This window comes from Pelophylax lessonae, assembly GCF_965119305.1.
Source record: "Pelophylax lessonae genome assembly, chromosome: 5".
NCBI lineage: Eukaryota > Metazoa > Chordata > Amphibia > Anura > Ranidae > Pelophylax > Pelophylax lessonae.
In genome coordinates this window covers 517,475,901-517,496,840 of record NC_138772.1, presented here as the reverse complement: position 1 = coordinate 517,496,840, position 20,940 = coordinate 517,475,901, and the positions used below count along the sequence as shown (strand labels likewise).

General features: G+C 47.7%; 1 protein-coding gene across 1 annotated transcript in view; it reads left to right on the top strand.

The window, feature by feature from the left end:
• Positions 1 to 151: 151 nt before the first annotated feature.
• The window catches only part of TATDN1 (TatD DNase domain containing 1), a gene marked incomplete at its 3' end in the record, with an annotated part of 55,322 nt that continues 34,533 nt past the window's right edge, over positions 152 to 20,940 (top strand). The window contains exons 1-4 of the mRNA XM_082257939.1: positions 152 to 234; positions 6,824 to 6,889; positions 9,255 to 9,304; positions 18,105 to 18,168. Of these exons, the coding sequence (XP_082114065.1) occupies positions 213 to 234; positions 6,824 to 6,889; positions 9,255 to 9,304; positions 18,105 to 18,168 (202 nt within the window). The 5' untranslated portion in view covers positions 152 to 212. The remainder of the gene's footprint in view (positions 235 to 6,823; positions 6,890 to 9,254; positions 9,305 to 18,104; positions 18,169 to 20,940) is intronic.

Genomic DNA, 20,940 nt, shown 5'->3' with positions numbered 1-20,940 from the left:
GACATCCTCAATGTTTCCAAACTACAGCGATGGGATGAAAGCTGGCGCTTTCTAATAAATATGTGACTGGTATCAATGATTATAGTTAAAATTAGTATGTTTTAATAGTAGGAATGTTGCCGCCGCCATCTTTGTACACCCATGTGCTGCAAAAATAGGATGTAGCAGGGCATGATGGGATTGGAGAGAGCGAGAACCACGCTGGATCTACCATGGCACTCTTCAAGTTCATTGGTGAGATCTGACAGCTGCTCTTCCCCCATTCTGTGTGTGAATAATCACTTCATTCATACAGAGGGGTCTCCTACATGGACTGCCCCCACCGACTCCATTCATTCATATAGTGGGGGCTCCTCCATGGACTGCATCCCACCCCCCACACTGACTCCATTCGTATAGTGGGGGCTCCTCCATGTTCTGCACCCCAAATCCCCCCACTGTCACCATTTATTCATATAGTGGGGGCTCCTCCATGGACCGCACCCCAAATCCCCCCACTGACTCCATGCCTCCATATAGTGGGGGCTCCTTCATGGAGACTGCATTCCCAACCCCCCACTGACTCCATTCATTCATATAGTGGGGGCTCCTTCATGGACTGAATCCCCAATCTCCCCACTGACCCTATTAATTAATATAGTGGGGGCTCCTCCATGGACCGCACCCCCAATTTCCCCACTGACTCCATTTATTCATATAGTGGGGGCTCCTCCATGGACTGCACCCCAAATCCCCCTACTAACCCTATTCATTCATATAGTGGGGGTTCCTCCATGGACTTCACTGCAATCCCCCCCACTGACTCCATTCATCATATAGTGGGGGCTTCTCCATTGACAACCCCCAATCCCCCCACTGATTCTATTCATCTACTGTATATAGTGGGGGCTCCTCCATGGACTGAACCCCCAATCCCCCCACTGTCTCCATTTGTTCATATAGTGGGGGCTCCTCCATGGACCAAACCGCCAATCCCTCCATTGACTCCATTTATTCATATAGTGGGGGCTCCCCCATGGACCAAACCCCCAATCCCCCCCACTGACTCCATTCATACAGTGGGGGCTCCAACATTTTCTGCACCCCCATTCCCCCCACTGACTCTATTCATCCATATAGTGGGGGCTCCTCCATGGACTGCATCCCCCACCCCCCCACTGTCTCAATTTATTCATATAGTGGGGGCTCCCCCATGTTCTGTACCCCAAATCCCCCTACTAACCCTATTCGTTCATATGGTGGGGGCTTCTCCAAGGACTGCACCCCTAATTCCCCCCACTGACTCCATTCATCCATATAGTGGGGGCTCTTCCATGGACTGAACCTCCAATCCCCCTACTAACTCCATTTATCCATATAGTGGGGGCTCCTCCATGGACTGCACCCCAAATCCCCCCACTGACTCCATTCATCTATATAGTGGGGACTCCTCCATGGACTGCACCCTCCAATACCCCCACTGTCTCCATTTATTCATATAGTGGGGGCTCCTCAATGGACCGCACCCCCAATCCCCCCATTGACGCTATGTATATAGTGGGGGCTCCTCCATGCACGGCACCCCCAACCCCCCCACCCCACTGACTCCATTCATTCATATAGTGGGGGCTCCTCCATGGACTGCACCCCAACCCCCCCCCCACTGATTTTATTCATATAGTAGGGGCTCCTACATGTTCTGCAACCGCATTCCCCCCCACTGACCCTATTAATTCATATAGTGGGGTCTCCTACATGTTCTGCACCCCCATTCCCCCTACTGACCCCATTCATATAGTGGGGGCTCCTTTATGGACCGCACTCCGATTCCCCTAACTGGCTCTATTCATCCATGTAGTGGGGTCCTCCTCCATGAACTTCACCCCCCAACACCCCCCCCTCACTGACTCTATTCCTCCATATAGTAGGGGGCTCCTCCATGGACTGATGGACTGCATCCCCAACCCCCCCCTCCCCACTGACTCCATTCATTCATATAGTGGGGGCTCCCCCATGGACTGAATACCCAATCTCCTCACTGACCCTATTCATTAATATAGTGGGGGCTTCTCTATAGACTGCACCCCCAATTCCCCCACTGACTACATTTTTTCTTATAGTGGGGGCTCCTCCATGTTCTGCACCCTAAATCCCCCCACTGACTCCATTCATCATATAGTGGGGGCTTCTCCATGGACTGAACCCCCAATCTCCCCACTGATTCTATTCATCTACTGTATATAGTGGGGCCTCCTCCATGGACTGAACCCCCAATCCCCCCACTGTCTCAATTTCTTCATATAGTGGGGGCTCCTCCATGGACCAAACCCCCAATCCCCCCATTGACTCCATTTAGTCATATAGTGGGGGCTCCCCCATGGACCAAACCCCCAATCCCCCCACTGACTCCATTCTTCATTTAGTGGAGGCTCCTCAGTGGACTTGCTCCCAACCCCCCCACTGACTCAATTTATTCATATAGTGAGGGCTCCGCCATGTACTGTACCCCAAATCCCCCTACTAACCCTATTCTTTAATATGGTGCGGGTGGGGGGGGGGGCTTCTCCATGGACTGCACCCCTAATCGCCCCACTGACTCCATTCATCCATATAGTGGGGGCTCTTCCATGGACTGAACCCCCAATCCTCCTACTAACTCCATTCATCCATATAGTGGGGGCTCTTCCATGGACTGCACCCCAAATCCCCCCACTGACTCCATTCATCTATATAGTGGGGACTCCTCCATGGACTGCACCCCCCAATACCTCCACTGTCTCCATTTATTCATATAGTGGGGGCTCCTCAATGGACCGCACCCCCAGTCCCCCCACTGACGCTATGCATATAGTGGGGGCTCCTCCATGCACGGCACCCCCAATACCCCTCACTGACTCCATTCATGCATATAGTGGGGGCTCCTCCATGGACTGCACCCCCAATCCCCCCACTTACTCCATATAGTGGGGTTCCTTCATGGACCAAACCCCAATCTCCCCATTGACTCTATTTATTCATATAGTTGGGGGGCTCCCCCAGGGACCAAACCACCAATCCCTTATGGACCAAACCCCCAATCCCCCCATTGACTCAATTCATTCATATAGTGGGGGCTTCTCCATGGAATGAACCCCCAATCTCCCTACTGATCCTACTCATTCATATAGAGCAGGCTCCTCCATGGAATGCACCCCCAACTGACCCTATTCATTCATACAGTGGGGTCTCCTACATGTTCTGCACCCCCATTCCCCACACTGACCCTATTCATACAGTGGGGGCTCCTCCGTGAACTGCATCCCCAATCTTCCCACTGACCCTATACATTCATAGGGTGGGGACTACTCCGTGGACTGCACCCCCAATCTCCCCATGGACCCTATTCATTCATATAGTGGGGGCTCCTCTGTTGACTGCATCCCCAATCTCCCTCCTACTAACCCTATTCATTCATATAGTGGGGGCTCCTTCATGGACTGCACCCCCATCTCTCCCACTGACACTAATTATTCATATAGTGGGGGCTCCTCCATTGACCAATCCTCCCATTCATTCATATATAGTGGGGGCTCCTCCGTGGACTGCACCCCCAATCGCCCCACTGCCTCCATTTATTCACATAGTGAGGGGCTACTCCATTTATTCATATAGTGGGGGGCTGCTCCATGGACTGCACCTCCCAATCCTCCCACCATAGATGCCCAGGGGAATGCTATTTATTGTAAAGGAGAACTCCAGATGTGTGTGGTATGTTGGCAGTGTTGTGCTGGAAAGCTCTGATGAAGGTTTGCGGTGTGTGATGTGGCACGTGTAATTGTACACCCCAGTGTGTACCTAAATCCAAAAATGCAGCAAAGTACCCCCTGTGTAGGAATTTACCATACACCTCTATTACATTCCCCCGTTGTAGGAATTCACCATATACCTCTATCACATTCCCCCGTTGTAGGAATTCACCATATACCTCTATCACATTCCCCAGTGTAGGGATTCACCATATACCTCTATCACATTCCCCAGTGTAGGGATTCACCATATACCTCTATCACATTCCCCCTGGTGTAGGGATTCACCATATACCTCTATCACATTCCCCCTGGTGTAGGGATTCACCATATACCTCTATCACATTCCCCCGGTGTAGGGATTCACCATATACCTCTAACACATTCCCCTGGTGTAGGGATTCAGCATATATGTCTATCCCATCCCCCCAGTGTAGGGATTCACCATATACCTCTATCACATTCCCCAGTGTAAGGATTCACCATATACCTCTATCACATTCCCCAGTGTAAGGATTCACCATATACCTCTATCACATTCCCCAGTGTAAGGATTCACCATATACCTCTATCACATTCCCCAGTGTAAGGATTCACCAAATACCTCTATCACATTCCCAGGTGTAGGGATTCACATATACCTCTATTACATTCCCCTGTGTAGGGTCACCATATACCTCTATCACATTCCCCCGATGTAGGGATTCACCATATAGCTCTATCACATTTCCCCTGGTGTAGGGATTCACCATATACCTCTATCACATTCCCCCGGTGTAGGGATTCACCATATACCTCTATCACATTCCCCCGATGTAGGGTTTCACCGTATACCTCTATCACATTGCCCGGTGTAGGGATTAACTATATACCTCTATCACATTGCCCGGTGTAGGGATTAACTATATAGCTCTATCACATTCCCCCAGTGTAGGGATTCACCATATACCTCTATCACACCCCCCCCCCCCAGTGTAGGGATTCACCATATATCTCTATCACATTCCCCCGGTGTAGGGATTAACTATATACCTCTATCACCCCCCCCCAGTGTAGGGATTCACCATATACCTCTATCGCATTCCCCCGGTGTAGGGATTCACCATATACCTCTATCACATTCCCCCGATGTAGGGTTTCACCATATACCTCTATCACATTCCCCAGTGTATGGATTCACCATATACCTCTATCACATTCCCCAGTGTATGGATTCACCATATACCTCTATCACATTCCCCCCATGTATGGATTCACCATATACCTCTATCACATTCCCCAGTGTAGGGATTCATCATATACACCCATAACTTTCCCCCGGGTGTTTTTAATATAACCAATCTACACTCAGTAGACTGCTGAGCTGCACTCCACACACTTCCCCTTTACAACTGGAATAAAGATGACCCCATATTACAGTATGTCTATACCAGGGCTAGACAAACCCCAGGTCGCCATGGTGACCAGAAACCGGGTCCTGGCGCCTGGGCTTCTGCCAGCCCAGTCACCCTTGCCATTCCTATTGCTGTCACGTATGCTGCTAAAGTCTGCCATCTGCCCGGATGCCTAACACTTTATGCCCGAGCAACAGATCCTGCAGCAGCACAAGAAGCCTCAAAGCCGTACTGCTTGTCAGGGAAAATTATCTCCACCTGAGAGGTGAACGTCAGTACTAGCCGCCCCTCTAAGATGATGGCATTCCCAGGCCAGGGAGCTAGGGCGGTGCGGGAGCGGAATGCTGACTGGGCCCTCTGTGCAATACTTCACTGGATGCAAGAAGAAGCCTAAAAGCCGTACTACTTCTTAGGCAGAGCTCTCTCCGCCTGATAGGTGAACGTCCGTTCCTGTCCCCCGCCACCCTAAGTTGATATTCCCGGGCCAGAGAGAGAGAGCAGGCCGGCATGGGAGTGGGTTGTCTGGGATGTAAGGTACATTAAATAAGTTGCCATGTTTACTGTTTCATGCAAAAATGCTCAGCTAATGTTTATGGGTTGTTACTTTTCCTGCAAAAGACTTCAAGTCATATACAACCTGCAGCTCTGTTTTGTTCCTAGGGAAGTCCTGGGCAGACTGAGCAAGATGCTAAAACTGCAGCATGTAGAATTTTTTGAGGGTGCAGCTAAACCTATCATGCCTCAGAGACATAAACCCAAAATGGTCTGGATTTTAGGTATTGTTTATGATGTACAAAAAAAACGTAAGATTGGGGTGGTCCAGTTTTGCATTCTCACCCCGGGCACCAAATGACCTTGTCACAGCATTGCAGCAGAGCCAAAGTTTTCCTCCACACACTGGCACCCCCGTACACCCTCTGCCCCCTCAACAAGCAGACCCGCCACCACTGTGCAGAAAAGCCCCCCCCCCCTTACACTCCCATTTCCACCAGCCAATCCCTGTGCACCATGAATCACCCCTCCTCCTTCCCGCCAGTCCCCGTGCATGCGCTATAGACAAGCAGGGAGGTGAGCAGAGCCCAGGCCACCCAGCATGCCACACACCCCAACACACACATCAAAAACCTCAGCCCCAACAGCTTCAAGTGTCCAATCCCCACACTCCAAGAGCCCCAAAGGGACACCCATCCCCTTAAACCACCCCACCCAGAAGTATGCCCGGCTCCAGTCCCCTCCATGTGCAAATTCAAGATCTGCCATCTCCGTCGTCAGAAAAAAAAAAAAAAAGCCATGTTAGTAAAAAAAAAAAAAAAAACCCAAAAAAACTTGCTCCTAACTTTTTTAGCTGGCTTCTAGATTCAAAGAAAATTTGTCAAGCCCTGGTGTATATAATCTTCTTAGATTTGATTATCTGGTTATCCATTATACAGTCGTTTGTCCACCTTGATTATAATCTTATTTGATGAAATAATATAGAATGGTCACCGGGATTATAGAAAACTTGTGGGCATTCTGCTGATGAGATGGTGTATCTGTCCTATCCATATGCAGGAGGGGGGTGGAAGGATCCATGTTACTGGGATGAATGGTTAATGTATTGATTTTATGTAATTTATGAATAAGACTACTTCCATTTATTTACAGTTATTTTTACGTTTGTTTTAGATATCGGGATAAATCTGACAGATCCGATGTTTAGAGGCATTTACAGAGGAACAAAAAAGCATCAAGGTAAACCTGATTAGCCTGCAACACCTTTGGCAAAATAAAATAAAACCCTCATTACCATGGGGCCCATATAGGGCCACTATTCAAGGCAGCCATGTCTCTTAGAATTTCTTTTATTTCACCTCAGGGGCAGGGGTCTCTTTTATTGGCACCTCAGGGTCTGGGGGTCTCTTTGTTGACATCTCAGGGTCTGGGGTCTTTTTTATTTACATCTCAGGGTCTGGGGTCTTTTTTATTTACATCTCAGGGTCTGGGGTCTCCCTTATTGACATCTTAGGGTCTGGGGTCTCTTTTATTGATATCCCAGAGGCTGGGGTCTCTCTATTGACATCTAAGGGGCTGGGATCTCTTTTATTTAAGTTTCAGGGGCTGGGGTCTCTTTTATTTAAGTTTCAGGGGCTGAGGTCTCTTTTATTGACATGTCAGGGGCTGGGGTCTCTTTTATTGACATCTCAGGAGCTGGGGTCTCTTTTATTGGCACCTCAGGGACTGGGGTCTCTTTTATTGACATCTCAGGGGCTGGGGTCTCTTTTATTGGCATCTCAGGGGCTGGGGTCTTTTTTATTGATGTCTCAGGGGCTGGGGTCTCTTTTATTGGCACCTCAGGGGCTGGGGTCTCTTTTATTGGCACCTCAGGGGCTGGGGTCTCTTTTATTGGCACCTCAGGGGATGGGGTCTCTTTTATTGGCACCTCAGGGGATGGGGTCTCTTTTATTGGCACATCAGGGGCTGGGATCTCTTTTATTGAGGTCTCTTTTATTGACATCTCAGGGGCTGGGGTCTCTTTTATTGGCACCTCAGAGGATGGGGTCTCTTTTATTGGCACCTCAGGGGCTGGGATCTCTTTTATTGACATCTCAGGGGCTGGGGTCTCTTTTATTGGCATCTCAGGGGTTGGGGTCTCTTTTATTGGCACCTCAGGGGCTGGAGTCTCTTTTATTAGCACCTCAGGGGCTGGGGTCTCTTTTATTGGCACCTCAGGGGATGGGGTCTCTTTTTTTTTGGCACCTCAGGGGATGGGGTCTCTTTTATTGGCACCTCAGAGGCTGGGATCTCTTTTATTGATGTCTCAGGGGCTGAGGTCTCTTTTATTGACATCTCAGGGGCTGGGGTCTCTTTTATTGGCATCTCAGGGGCTGGGGTCTCTTTTATTGGCATCTCAGGGGCTGGGTCTCTTTTCTTGGCACCTCAGAGTCTGGGTCTCTTTTATTGGCACCTCAGAGTCTGGGTCTCTTTTATTGACGTCTCAGAGTCTGGGTCTCTTTTATTGATGTCTCAGGGGCTGAGGTCTCTTTTATTGACATCTCAGGGGCTGGGTCTCTTTTATTGGCATCTCAGGGGCTGGGTCTCTTTTATTGGCATCTCAGGGGCTGGGTCTCTTTTATTGGCATCTCAGGGGTTGGGTCTCTTTTATTGGCATCTCGGGGGCTGGGGTTTCATTATGCCACAGTCAATATTGGATCTTTCTATATACCTTTTTGAATTGTGTTACAATGATTTTATTTAGGAATTTATATTAGTTTTTTTTTTCTTTTGTGTTATATGGTAGATCTGATGAAGTGCGTTGGCTTTCTAAATTATATACCAAACAAATATTTGGACTTGACAGTGTGGCAGTTCTGTTCCAAATTCACTGACTAATCAATATAACCCATCCTGGAACTCCCTTCAGTGTTGCATAAACCGCCAGCCCAATATTTATAATCTTCACATTTACACCATTTCCATACCTCTGAATGACAAAAAAACAAACATATAAAGAAAGCAGAGGGTCCTAGTGTCTCATATCCAGTTTCCCAGGCTTAAAGCCAAGCTCCACCCAAAAGGGGAATTTCCTCTTTAAGGCCTCCTCCCCATCTCCTGGTAATGAAATGGAGCTTTTGGGGAGGAGGGGGGTAACGGGTACCCAATTTTGACAGGTACCCGCTCCCACTTCCACTTCCCACTTCCGCCTAGGCGATCGGAAGCAGAAGTTCTCCTTCTTGCCTCCCTCCTGATTTCTTCTGGGACTGCGGAACCAGTCAGAGAGCGCAGCGCCGCTCATGAATGCGCAGTGAGAACCCGGCTATGAAGCTGCAAGCTGTCACAGCCGGGTGCCCATAGAACAGATGCTGGCACTAGTGCCATGGTTGCAAGAAAGAGAAGTTTGAAGTTTTTGGATTTTTCAAAAGTCATAGCTGGCTGCAGATTTCTAACAACCGTAAATAACATAAAACTTTGTTTGCATATAAGATAATACCAGAGTTTTCCTTTAATGTGCCTCCAGTTGGGTTTTATGCAGAAGGTCTGGTGTGTGTAGACTGCAAAGACAACACGCAGAGTGCAAGTTTGATGATTTTCTAATTATATGTTTGTATTATTGTGGCAGATGACTTTGCCGACATCATTGAACGAGCAGTGAAGATTGGAGTGCAGAAGGTAAGATATTATCACTTTCCTGATTACATTCCCATAAATAAGGTGGTGGCTGGAAGAATAGAAGAGCAATCTGACCTCAGAAAACTCTTTTATTGCATGAACCCGTACTTGAACATCTCTTTTAGCATCCTAATGTTTATTTAAAGGTCCAGCTTACATATATTTCAATAATTGGTGAGATCTGGTGGGCTAAACAATCCTCTGGCTTCTTATAAATGGTAAAGGCCAGTCGTCTTAAAGTGGAGCTCCACCCAAAAGGGGAAGTTCCGCTTTATGGGCTCTATCCCCCCCCCCCGCTCCTCTTGAAAAATTGGCACTTTTAAGGAGGGGGCGTGGGGTATGCGATTTTGAAAGGTACCCCCTCCCACCCACTTCCACTCCGACTGACTAGGGCCGGCGATCAGAGCGGAAGTTCTCCTCCCTCCCCCCCCTGCAGTCTTCTGGCACACATAACAGGTCCCAGAAGACTGCATCCACCATTTAGGATGCACATGAGCAGTGGGCACCCGGCTGTGAAACGACCTGTCACAGCCGGGTGCACATAGTTGAGATGCTGGCACTGAGGAAATAAGACAGTGGGTGAAACTGACTGGGATGAGCACACCACTGAATTGTGGGACAGGTGAGCAGCTGTTTTTTAAAAGTCAGCAGCTACAGTTTTTGTAGCTGCTGACTTATTTTTTTCAAAGGAGACTGTTGCTTCCTGCCCTCCTTCTCTAGTGCGCTGTGTGTCAGCGACAATCTCTGATCCCACCACTACCACCAGCATGTAATAAGGGCAGTCCCCACCCCCACCACTACCACCAGTATGTTTTGAGGGCAGTCCCCACCACTACCACCAGTATGTAATGAGGGCAGTCTCCACCACCACTACCACCAGTATGTTTTGAGGGCAGTCCCCACCACTACCACCAGTATGTAATGAGGGCAGTCCCCACCACTGCCACCAGTATGTAATGAGGGCAGTCCCCACCACTACCACCAGTATGTAATGAGGGCAGTCCCCACCACTACCACCAGTATGTAATGAGGGCAGTCCCCACCACTGCCACCAGTATGTAATGAGGGCAGTCCCCACCACTACCACCAGTATGTAATGAGGGCAGTCCCCACCACTACCACCAGTATGTAATGAGGGCAGTCCCCACCACTACCACCAGTATGTAATGAGGGCAGTCCCCACCACTGCCACCAGTATGTAATGAGGGCAGTCCCCACCACTCCCACCAGTATGTAATGAGGGCAGTCCCCACCACTACCACCAGTATGCAATGCGGGCAGTCCCCACCACTACCACCAGTTTGTAATGAAGGCAGTCCCCACCACCACCACCAGTATGTAATGAGGGCAGTCTCCACCACCACTACCACCAGTATGTAATGAGGGCAGTCCCCACCACTATCACCAGTATGTAAAGAGGGCAGTCCCCACCACTACCACCAGTATGTAATGAAGGCAGTCCCCACCACTACCACCAGTATGTAATGAGGGCAGTCCCCACCACCACTACCACCAGTATGTGATGAGGGCAGTCTCCACCACCACTACCACCAGTATGTAATGAGGGCAGTCTCCACCACCACTACCACCAGTATGTGATGAGGGCAGTCCCCACCACTACCACCAGTATGTAATGAGGGCAGTCCCCACCACTACCACCAGTATGTAATGAGGGCAGTCCCCACCACTACCACCAGTATGTAATGAGGGCAGTCTCCACCACCACTATCACCAGTATGTGATGAGGGCAGTCCCCACCACTACCACCAGTATGTGATGAGGGCAGTCCCCACCACTACCACCAGTATGTAAAGAGGGCAGTCCCCACCACTACCACCAGTATGTAATGAGGGCAGTTCCCACCACTACCACCAGTATGTAATGAGGGCAGTCCCCACCACTACCACCAGTATGTAATGAGGGCGGTCCCCACCACTACCACCAGTATGTAATGAGGGCGGTCCCCACCACTACCACCAGTATGTAATGAGGGCAGTCCCCACCACTACCACCAGTATGTAATGAGGGCAGTCTCCACCCCCACCACCACTGCCACCAGTATGTAATGAGGGCAGTCCCCATCACTACCACCAGTATGTAATGAGGGCAGTCCCCACCACTACCACCAGTATGTAATGAGGGCAGTCCCCACCACTACCACCAGTATGTAATGAGGGCAGTCTCCACCACTACCACCAGTATGTAATGAGGGCAGTCCCCAACACTACTACCAGTATGTAATGAGGGCAGTCTCCACCCCCACCACCACTATGTAATGAGGGCAGTCCCCACCACTACCACCAGTATGTAATGAGGGCAGTCCCCACCACTACCACCAGTATGTAATGAGGGCAGTCCCCACCACTACCACCAGTATGCAATGAGGACAGTCCCCACCACTACCACCAGTATGTAATGAGGGCAGTCCCCACCACTGCCACCAGTATGTAATGAGGGCAGTCCCCACCACTGCCACCAGTATGTAATGAGGGCAGTCCCCACCACTACCACCAGTATGTAATGAGGGCAGTCCCCACCACTGCCACCAGTATGTAATGAGGGCAGTCCCCACCACTACCACCAGTATCTAATGAGGGCAGACCCCAACACTACCACCAGTATGTAATGAGGGCAGTCCCCACCACTACCACCAGTATGTAATGAGGGCAGTCCCCACCACTACCACCAGTATGTAATGAGGGCAGTCCCCACCACTACCACCAGTATGCAATGCGGGCAGTCCCCACCACTACCACCAGTATGTAATGAGGGCAGTCCCCACCACTACCACCAGTTTGTAATGAGGGCAGTCCCCACCACCACCACCAGTATGTAATGAGGGCAGTCTCCACCACCACTACCACCAGTATGTAATGAGGGCAGTCCCCACCACTATCACCAGTATGTAAAGAGGGCAGTCCCCACCACTACCACCAGTATGTAATGAAGGCAGTCCCCACCACTACCACCAGTATGTAATGAGGGCAGTCCCCACCACCACTACCACCAGTATGTAATGAGGGCAGTCTCCACCACCACTACCACCAGTATGTGATGAGGGCAGTCCCCACCACTACCACCAGTATGTGATGAGGGCAGTCCCCACCACTACCACCAGTATGTAAAGAGGGCAGTCCCCACCACTACCACCAGTATGTAATGAGGGCAGTCCCCACCACTACCACCAGTATGTAATGAGGGCAGTCCCCACCACTACCACCAGTATGTAATGAGGGCAGTCTCCACCACCACTACCACCAGTATGTAATGAGGGCAGTCCCCACCACTATCACCAGTATGTAAAGAGGGCAGTCCCCACCACTACCACCAGTATGTAATGAAGGCAGTCCCCACCACTACCACCAGTATGTAATGAGGGCAGTCTCCACGCCCACTATCACCAGTATGTGATGAGGGCAGTCCCCACCACTACCACCAGTATGTGATGAGGGCAGTCCCCACCACTACCACCAGTATGTAAAGAGGGCAGTCCCCACCACTACCACCAGTATGTAAAGAGGGCAGTCCCCACCACTACCACCAGTATGTAATGAGGGCAGTTCCCACCACTACCACCAGTATGTAATGAGGGCATTCCCCACCACTACCACCAGTATGTAATGAGGGCAGTCCCCACCACTACCACCAGTATGCAATGAGGACAGTCCCCACCACTACCACCAGTTTGTAATGAAGGCAGTCCCCACCACTACCACCAGTATGTAATGAGGGCAGTCTCCACCACCACTTCCACCAGTATGTGATGAGGGCAGTCCCCACCACTACCACCAGTATGTAAAGAGGGCAGTCCCCACCACTACCACCTGTATGTAAAGAGGGCAGTCCCCAACACTGCCACCAGTATGTAATGAGGGCAGTCCCCACCACTACCACCAGTATGTAATGAGGGCAGTCTCCACCCCCACCACCACTGCCACCAGTATGTAATGAGGGCAGTCTCCACCACCACTTCCACCAGTATGCAATGAGGGCAGTCCCCACCACTATCACCAGTATGCAATGAGGGCAGTCCCCACCACTAACACCAGTTTGTAATGAAGGCAGTCCCCACCACTACCACCAGTATGTAATGAGGGCAGTCTCCACCACCACTACCACCAGTATGTGATGAGGGCAGTCCCCACCACTACCACCAGTATGTAAAGAGGGCAGTCCCCACCACTACCACCTGTATGTAATGAGGGCAGTCCCCAACACTGCCACCAGTATGTAATGAGGGCAGTCCCCACCACTACCACCAGTATGTAATGAGGGCAGTCCCCACCACTACCACCAGTATGTAATGAGGGCAGTCCCCACCACTACCACCAGTATGTAATGAGGGCAGTCCCCACCACTACCACCAGTATGTAATGAGGGCAGTCCCCACCACTACCACCAGTATGTAATGAGGGGAGTCTCCACCACCACTGCCACCAGTATGTAATGAGGGCAGTCCCCATCACTACCACCAGTATGTAATGAGGGCAGTCCCCACCACTACCACCAGTATGTAATGAGGGCAGTCCCCACCACTACCACCAGTATGTAATGAGGGCAGTCCCCACCACTACCACCAGTATGTAATGAGGGCAGTCCCCACCACTACCACCAGTATGTAATGAGGGCAGTCCCCACCACTACCACCAGTATGTAATGAGGGTAGTCTCCACCCCCACCACCACTATGTAATGAGGGCAGTCCCCACCACTACCACCAGTATGTAATGAGGGCAGTCCCCACCACTACCACCAGTATGTAATGAGGGCAATCTCCACCACTACTACCAGTATGTAATGAGGGCAGTTTCCAATTCAACTGCTGCACCAATTATGTCAGACAGTAAATATCCACATAGACAGCGCTATATCATATATTGAAAATGCAATGTGCATATAATGTACTGGGAGCGTGCAAATTGTAAGCAATAGAAAAATTCCAGATGGAAGAAAAACAGAACGTGTCCCAAGCTGGAAACCAATAGGCAGGCTTCTGTATCAATCCACCACTGTGCAAAGAAAGATCATGAGCCGCTTACCTGAACACCATGACCATTAAATTGCAAATGGTCATAATGCGCATGAGGTCAGATACAGGTGCTTGTCTTAACAGCAAACGATTTGTATATATCCCCGGTTCAGACACAGCTTGCAAATTCCTTCTCAATCCTCATTCAAACAGCAACAATTATGGAAGAAAAGTCAGTGCATAGTGTAAAACTGGCATACCTAATGTTTAAGAACATCCGATAATGCACTTGGATACAGAAGATTTCATCAAGCTTGTGACAGAAAAAACTGCAGCCGGCAACAGTACAAAGGGGGCTGTTCAAAGCGTGATGTAGGCTACGTCCCTACGTTTGTCGTCATACAGACGTCATCAGAGGAACCTACGCGTTTCATCATACACCAATCTCATCAGGGGAACAGTGTATGACGAAACGCGTAGGAGCCGGGATATATACAAATCATTTGCTGTTAAGACAATGCCCCTGTATCTGACCTCATGCGCATTATGACCTTTTGTAATTAAATGGTCATGGTATTCCGGTAAGCCGCTCATGATCTCTCTTTGCACAGGGGTGGTTTGACACAGAAGCCTGCCTATTGGTTTCCAGCTTGGGATACACGTTCTGTTTTTCTTCCATCTGGACTTTTACAATTGCTTACAATTTGCAAGCTCGCAGTGTATGGACATTGCTTTATTGAACTTTCAGTATATGACATAGCGCTGTCTATGTGGATATTCACTTGTAGCATTTACTTGTATTACTGTTTATATGATATGTTTATTTAGGCACATTTTGCACTTTATGTATTATTGATATGGATTGTAGTTTTCAGTAAATGATCCCATCTTTAAACCTTTTTTGCACCGGGTTCTGAAATAAGGTCTTTAGTACTCAGTGCTACTTATTCTTGATTTATTATAACAAATTGTTTTTGATTATTGGGACATTTGAGTAGCAGCGGGTCTTATATAAATAGTTGTTTTTTTTCCACACTTTTTTTTCTCTTTTTGACGGTAAGCGTGGCCTTGCTTCATGTATTTTTTTTACACGAATACTGTGTGACATAAAAAAATTGCAAAACACACCATTTTATTCTTTAGGGCCTCTGCTAAATATATGATGTTTGAGTATTCTAAGTAATTTTCTAGCAAAATAAATTTATGTTTTTTTTTCATGTAGGAGAGAAGTGTCAGAATTGCCCCGGTAGGGAAGTAGTTAAAGAGATAAAACATGGAGAACTGTGCATGTATTGTAGAGATGTGCTGAATATGATTTTGCCAACACGTACACTGCCATTTTAAAATTTTCTTTTGTTACCCAACCCATGAAATAAGTAAGCGAGGAAGTGCCCACCTTCTGTGACACAGCTCTGTGGATGATGGCTCCCCTCTCACCTTCCTTTCAGGCTTTTGCTGAGACTGTGATCCCAGACTCCCTATGTGTTGAGTTTTAACCACTTAAAGTGGAGTTCCACCCTAAATTTACACTTACCTCCATCTTCTCGCTCCAGGTCACCTGAAAAATAAATGGATAATCGCAACTTTTTTTTTTCTTACTTACCTTGTAGAGAAAATATACTTACCTTACTTCCTTCTTCCTCCCCTCGGCGGCCACGGAGATTCGTCACTTCCTGGCTTTTGCAATGAATCCTGGGAGCTGAACGTCATCGCTCCCAGGAATCAATGCGCCTGCTCCGGCGCCGATGTCAGTTCCGGTGCGCGCGCGTCATTCCCTTCTAAACAGCTTCTGGGCATGTCCAGAAGCTGTGGAGGGATGACGCGCGCGCACCGGAAGTGACGGCGGGGCCGGTGCAGTGCATCGTGGGACCGAAGAAGACGGAAGCGGATGCAGAAGAGGATCGTGCTGGCTTCAAGCTGCCCACACCTGAGATGGCAGCGCTGGACAATACTTTTTCAAGGTAAGTATTTCTCCTAAAAGTTAAGTGCAACCCGGGACAGATCAGAGGCTAGCCATTGTGGAATGTACTAGCCTTGACTGTCCCGGGGGTATTTTTATTAAAAAAAGTATTCCAGGGTGGAACTCCGCTTTAAGGACCAGGCCTATTTCTGACACTTGTTGTTTGCAAGTTAAAATCAGTATTTTTTGCTAGAAAATGACTTAGAACCCCCCAAACATTATTATTTTTTTTTTAGCAGAGACCCTAGAGAATAAAAAGGAGATCATTGCAATACTATGTCACACTGTATTAGCGCAGCGGTCATACAAACGGAATGTTTTTGGGGAAAAATATATTTTTTTAATTAAAAAGTAAGAAAACAGTAAAGTTAGCTCATTTTTTTGCTATAATGGGAAATATAATGTTACGCAGAGTAAAGTGATACCTAACATGTCATGCTTTAAAATTGCGCACGCAGGTGGAATGGCGACAAACCATGGTACTTAAAAATCTCCATAGGCAACGCTTTCAATTTTTTTTACAGGTTTCCAGTTTAGAGTTCCAGAGGAGGTTTAGTGCTAGAATTATTGCTGTCGCTCTAGAGATTGCAGCAATACCACATATGTGTGGTTTGAACACCGTTAACATATGTGGGAGCGACTTGCATATGCGTTTTCTTCTGTGCGTGAGATTTCTTATTTATTTTACTTTTTATTTTTACACTGTCCCTTATAAACAAAATGTTTTTATCACTTTTATTCCTACTACAAGGAATGTAAGAATCCTTTGTAATAGAAATAAGCATGACAGGTCCTCTTTCATGTGAGATCCGGAGTCAAAAAGATCTCAGATCTCATATTTACACTTAAAAGAAGTTAAAAAAAAATCCTTGTTTTTTTTGCAGTGCACTCTGAATCACATGCAATGTCTGTCACCGCTATAGTGTGAAGCGGGACTGAAGGGCCAAAAAGTTTTGTTTTTTTTTTTTAAAAATTTTGGCTCTTCAGTCCCGCTTCACACTATAGCAGTGACAGACATCGCATGTGATTTGATGTGCACTGCTCTGAAAATCACATGCGATGTCTGTGCGATGCAAATTCAGCCATACAGATTGTATGGCTGAATTTGCATCGGATTCGGACACAACACGCAGAGGACCCTTTTTTGGGTCCGCAGCAGAATCGGATCGCCTGGTGGTTCAAACCAATGCGATCCGATTCATGTCCGAACTGACAGTTCGTACTGTGATATGCAAACTGATCTGGGGGTGTCATTAACTTTGTATTGACACCCCCAGCGACTCACATATGGCAGTGTGAACTGCCTGTGATTTCAATGCAATGCGGGAACACGCAGTGGATTCGCAGGGTTCCCGCATCGCGTATATGTGAACTGGCACTTAAGGCCGTTGGGAAGTAACATGACCATTTTGCCTTCAGTCGACTTCCTACCCATCAGGAGAGGGGATCGTATCGTCTTCCCTGGCGGCTCCTGTAAGTGGGGAAAATGAAGTGGCGGGAGGGGGGTGGGCACCTTTCTCGCCGCCCATAAAGACGATCCTGTGGCTTTATGTTAAAGCGGACCGCCCACCGTGTAAGAAAATGCTATCTGCTGCCATAACACCGGTATTTAACATTGGAGTAGTGACGTAAATACGCGGTGGGCGCTCCGTAAGTGGTTAAACACAGATAAATCAGTCATGTGATCACAGTTGATCTGGGTTTTTGTTTTTGCATTTGCAATTTCTCAAAGGGTAGGATAGTCAGCAGATGGCCAGGGGAGGATATTGCTCGTAGGTCTGCTTTAATATATCTGATAATAACAACTGAATAATGATGTGTATGACCAAAGCTGACTTTCCTAGACCTAAAACTTCATCTTCTACTTTTCAGTTTATGATCACAGGAGGAAACCTGCAGGAGAGCAAAGAAGCAATCGAACTTGCCCGAACCAATGGTATAAATTCTTATCGCTTCTCATATAGACTTAGGACCGGTTCACACCATAGAAACGAAGCCCAGATGCGTTCCGAATGCTTTTCTGCATGTGCGTTTTTGATGCAGTCCAGTGCATTTCCCCCCCCCCCTCTTTTTTTCTTAACCGTAACCACATAGCGGAGTTCCACTCAAAAGTGGAACTTCCGCTTTAAGGACTCCTGACTGCATACATGGCACAAGGGACGGTTAGAGACTGCATACATGGCACACAGAATGATTACAGATTGCATACATGGCACACGGGACAGTCAGAGCTTGCATACATGGCACAAGGTATGATCAGAGACTGCATACATGGCACACAGAATGATTACAGATTGCATACATGGCACACGGGATGGTCAGAGATTGCATACATGGCACACTGGATGGTCAGAGATTGCATACATGGCACAAGGAATGGTCAGAGACTGCATACATGGCACACATAATGATTACAGATTGCATACATGGCACACATGATGGTCAGAGATTGCATACATGGCACAAGGAATGATCAGAGATTGCATACATGGCACACAGGATGGTCAGAGATTGCATACATGGTACACAGGATGGTCAGAGATTGCCTACATGGCACAAGGAATGATCAGAGATTGCATACATGGCACACAGGATGGTCAGAGATTGCATACATGGCACAAGGAATGATCAGAGATTGCATACATGGCACACATGATGGTCAGAGATTGCATACATGGCACAAGGAATGATCAGAGATTGCATACATGGCACACAGAATGGTCAGAGATTGCATACATGGCACACAGGATGGTCAGAGTTTGCATACATGGCACACAGGGATGATCAGAGATTGCATACATGGCACACAGAATGATTACAGATTGCATACATGGCACAGGGAATGGTCAGAGATTGCATACATGGCGCAAGGAATGATCAGAGACTGCGTGCATGGCACACAGGATGGTCAGAGATTGCATACATGGCACACCGGATGGTCAGAGATTGCATACATGGCACACAGGATGGTCAGAGATTGCATACATGGCACACAGGATGGTCAGAGATTGCATACATGGCACACAGGATGGTCAGAGATTGCATGCATGGCACAAGGAATGATCAGAGACTGCATACATGGAACACAGGATGGTCAGAGATTGCATACATGGCACACGGGATGGTCAGAGATTGCATACATGGCACACAGGATGGTCAGAGATTGCATACATGGCACACAGGATGGTCAGAGATTGCATGCATGGCACAAGGAATGATCAGAGACTGCATACATGGAACACAGGATGGTCAGAGATTGCATACATGGCACACGGGATGGTCAGAGATTGCATACATGGCACACAGGATGGTCAGAGATTGCATACATGGCACACGGGATGCATATTTGGCATGTCATATTTTTGGAGGGGAAGCGGGTACCTAGATTTGACAGGTACCCACTCCCACTTCTGCTCGGGCCACCTCGAGTTCTCCTCTCCCCCTCTCTCCCTGGGAGTGGTTTCATAATTATCTATCAGCTGTGGCAGTTGCAGAGCACTAATGAGGAAATCTGCTGGGCCTGCATCCCTTTGATGTGTTCCTATCGGAAGTATCTCACCAAAAATGACATTTTTGTTGCAGGGGATGCCAGAAATCTGACTTGTATCTTAGTGTAGACTTCTGGGAAAATTGGTGAGCCAATCACAGAAGCAGGAAATTATGTCTCTGGGGGTGTGGTCAGTATACATTCTGTGTAAAGAACAGCTCCAGGCGGCCATATTGCATTGCATTTTCAGAAAATTACAACAGCTGCAGATTGAAAAGGAAAGGTCATTTTTAATAACTTTCAATTACAATATGATTTGTGTCGCAATTGTATACGCTATATTATTTTTTCTTTACTTGATTTTTTTTTTCTCCACAAAAACGGAGTTACCCTTTAAGTATATAGAAAATGTTTATTCTTGTTCTCTTTTACAACCAGCATTTGGCTGGATGGAATGATAAACTGGCAATGTGGTGGGAGAGACTCCTGCCAGCTGGCAGGGCTGACTACTCTGGTGGGGATTTCAATGCAGCAGGGGCATTGTGTTAAAAGCATAAACCGCATGTCAGGAGCACACTGGATTTCTGGCAGATCAATAGCTATTTTTCTGAACTTGCATGTGTTGTATAAATATGTATGTGTTGTAGAGATAAACTGCATATGTTTCAAGGTTTTCTTTGTAATTTGCCATGACATACACACATCTGATCACACCTTCAGTGTACCATTGAGCTGGTCTTCAGGAGTCAATGTGCAAACCTGAAGGCTCAATTGCTCACTAAAGGAGTATGCCCAGCAATGCTGCTAATTGTAAGACAGCGGATTTGTGTTGTCAGCCGGCATCATAAAATGCCATTTCTGGATCTCTGGTGACAAGCTTTGCAATTAACCACTTTAGCCCCGGAGGATTTGGCTGCTCAAAGACCAGGCCCTATTTTGCGATTCAGCACTGCGTGACTTTAACAGACAATTGCGCGGTCGTGCGATGCTGTACCCAAATTAAATTGACGTCCTTTTTTTCCATTTGATCACCTGTGCGATTTTTATTTTTTGCGCTATAAACAAAAAAAGAGCGACAATTTTGAAAAAATAACAATATTTTTCACATTTTTTTTTATATGAAATTCTCAAAAAAAAAATGGAAAAATCTAAATGTTTTAACATTTTAGGCCAATTTGTTTTCTGATACATATGTTTGGTAAAAAAAAATCCCAATAAGCG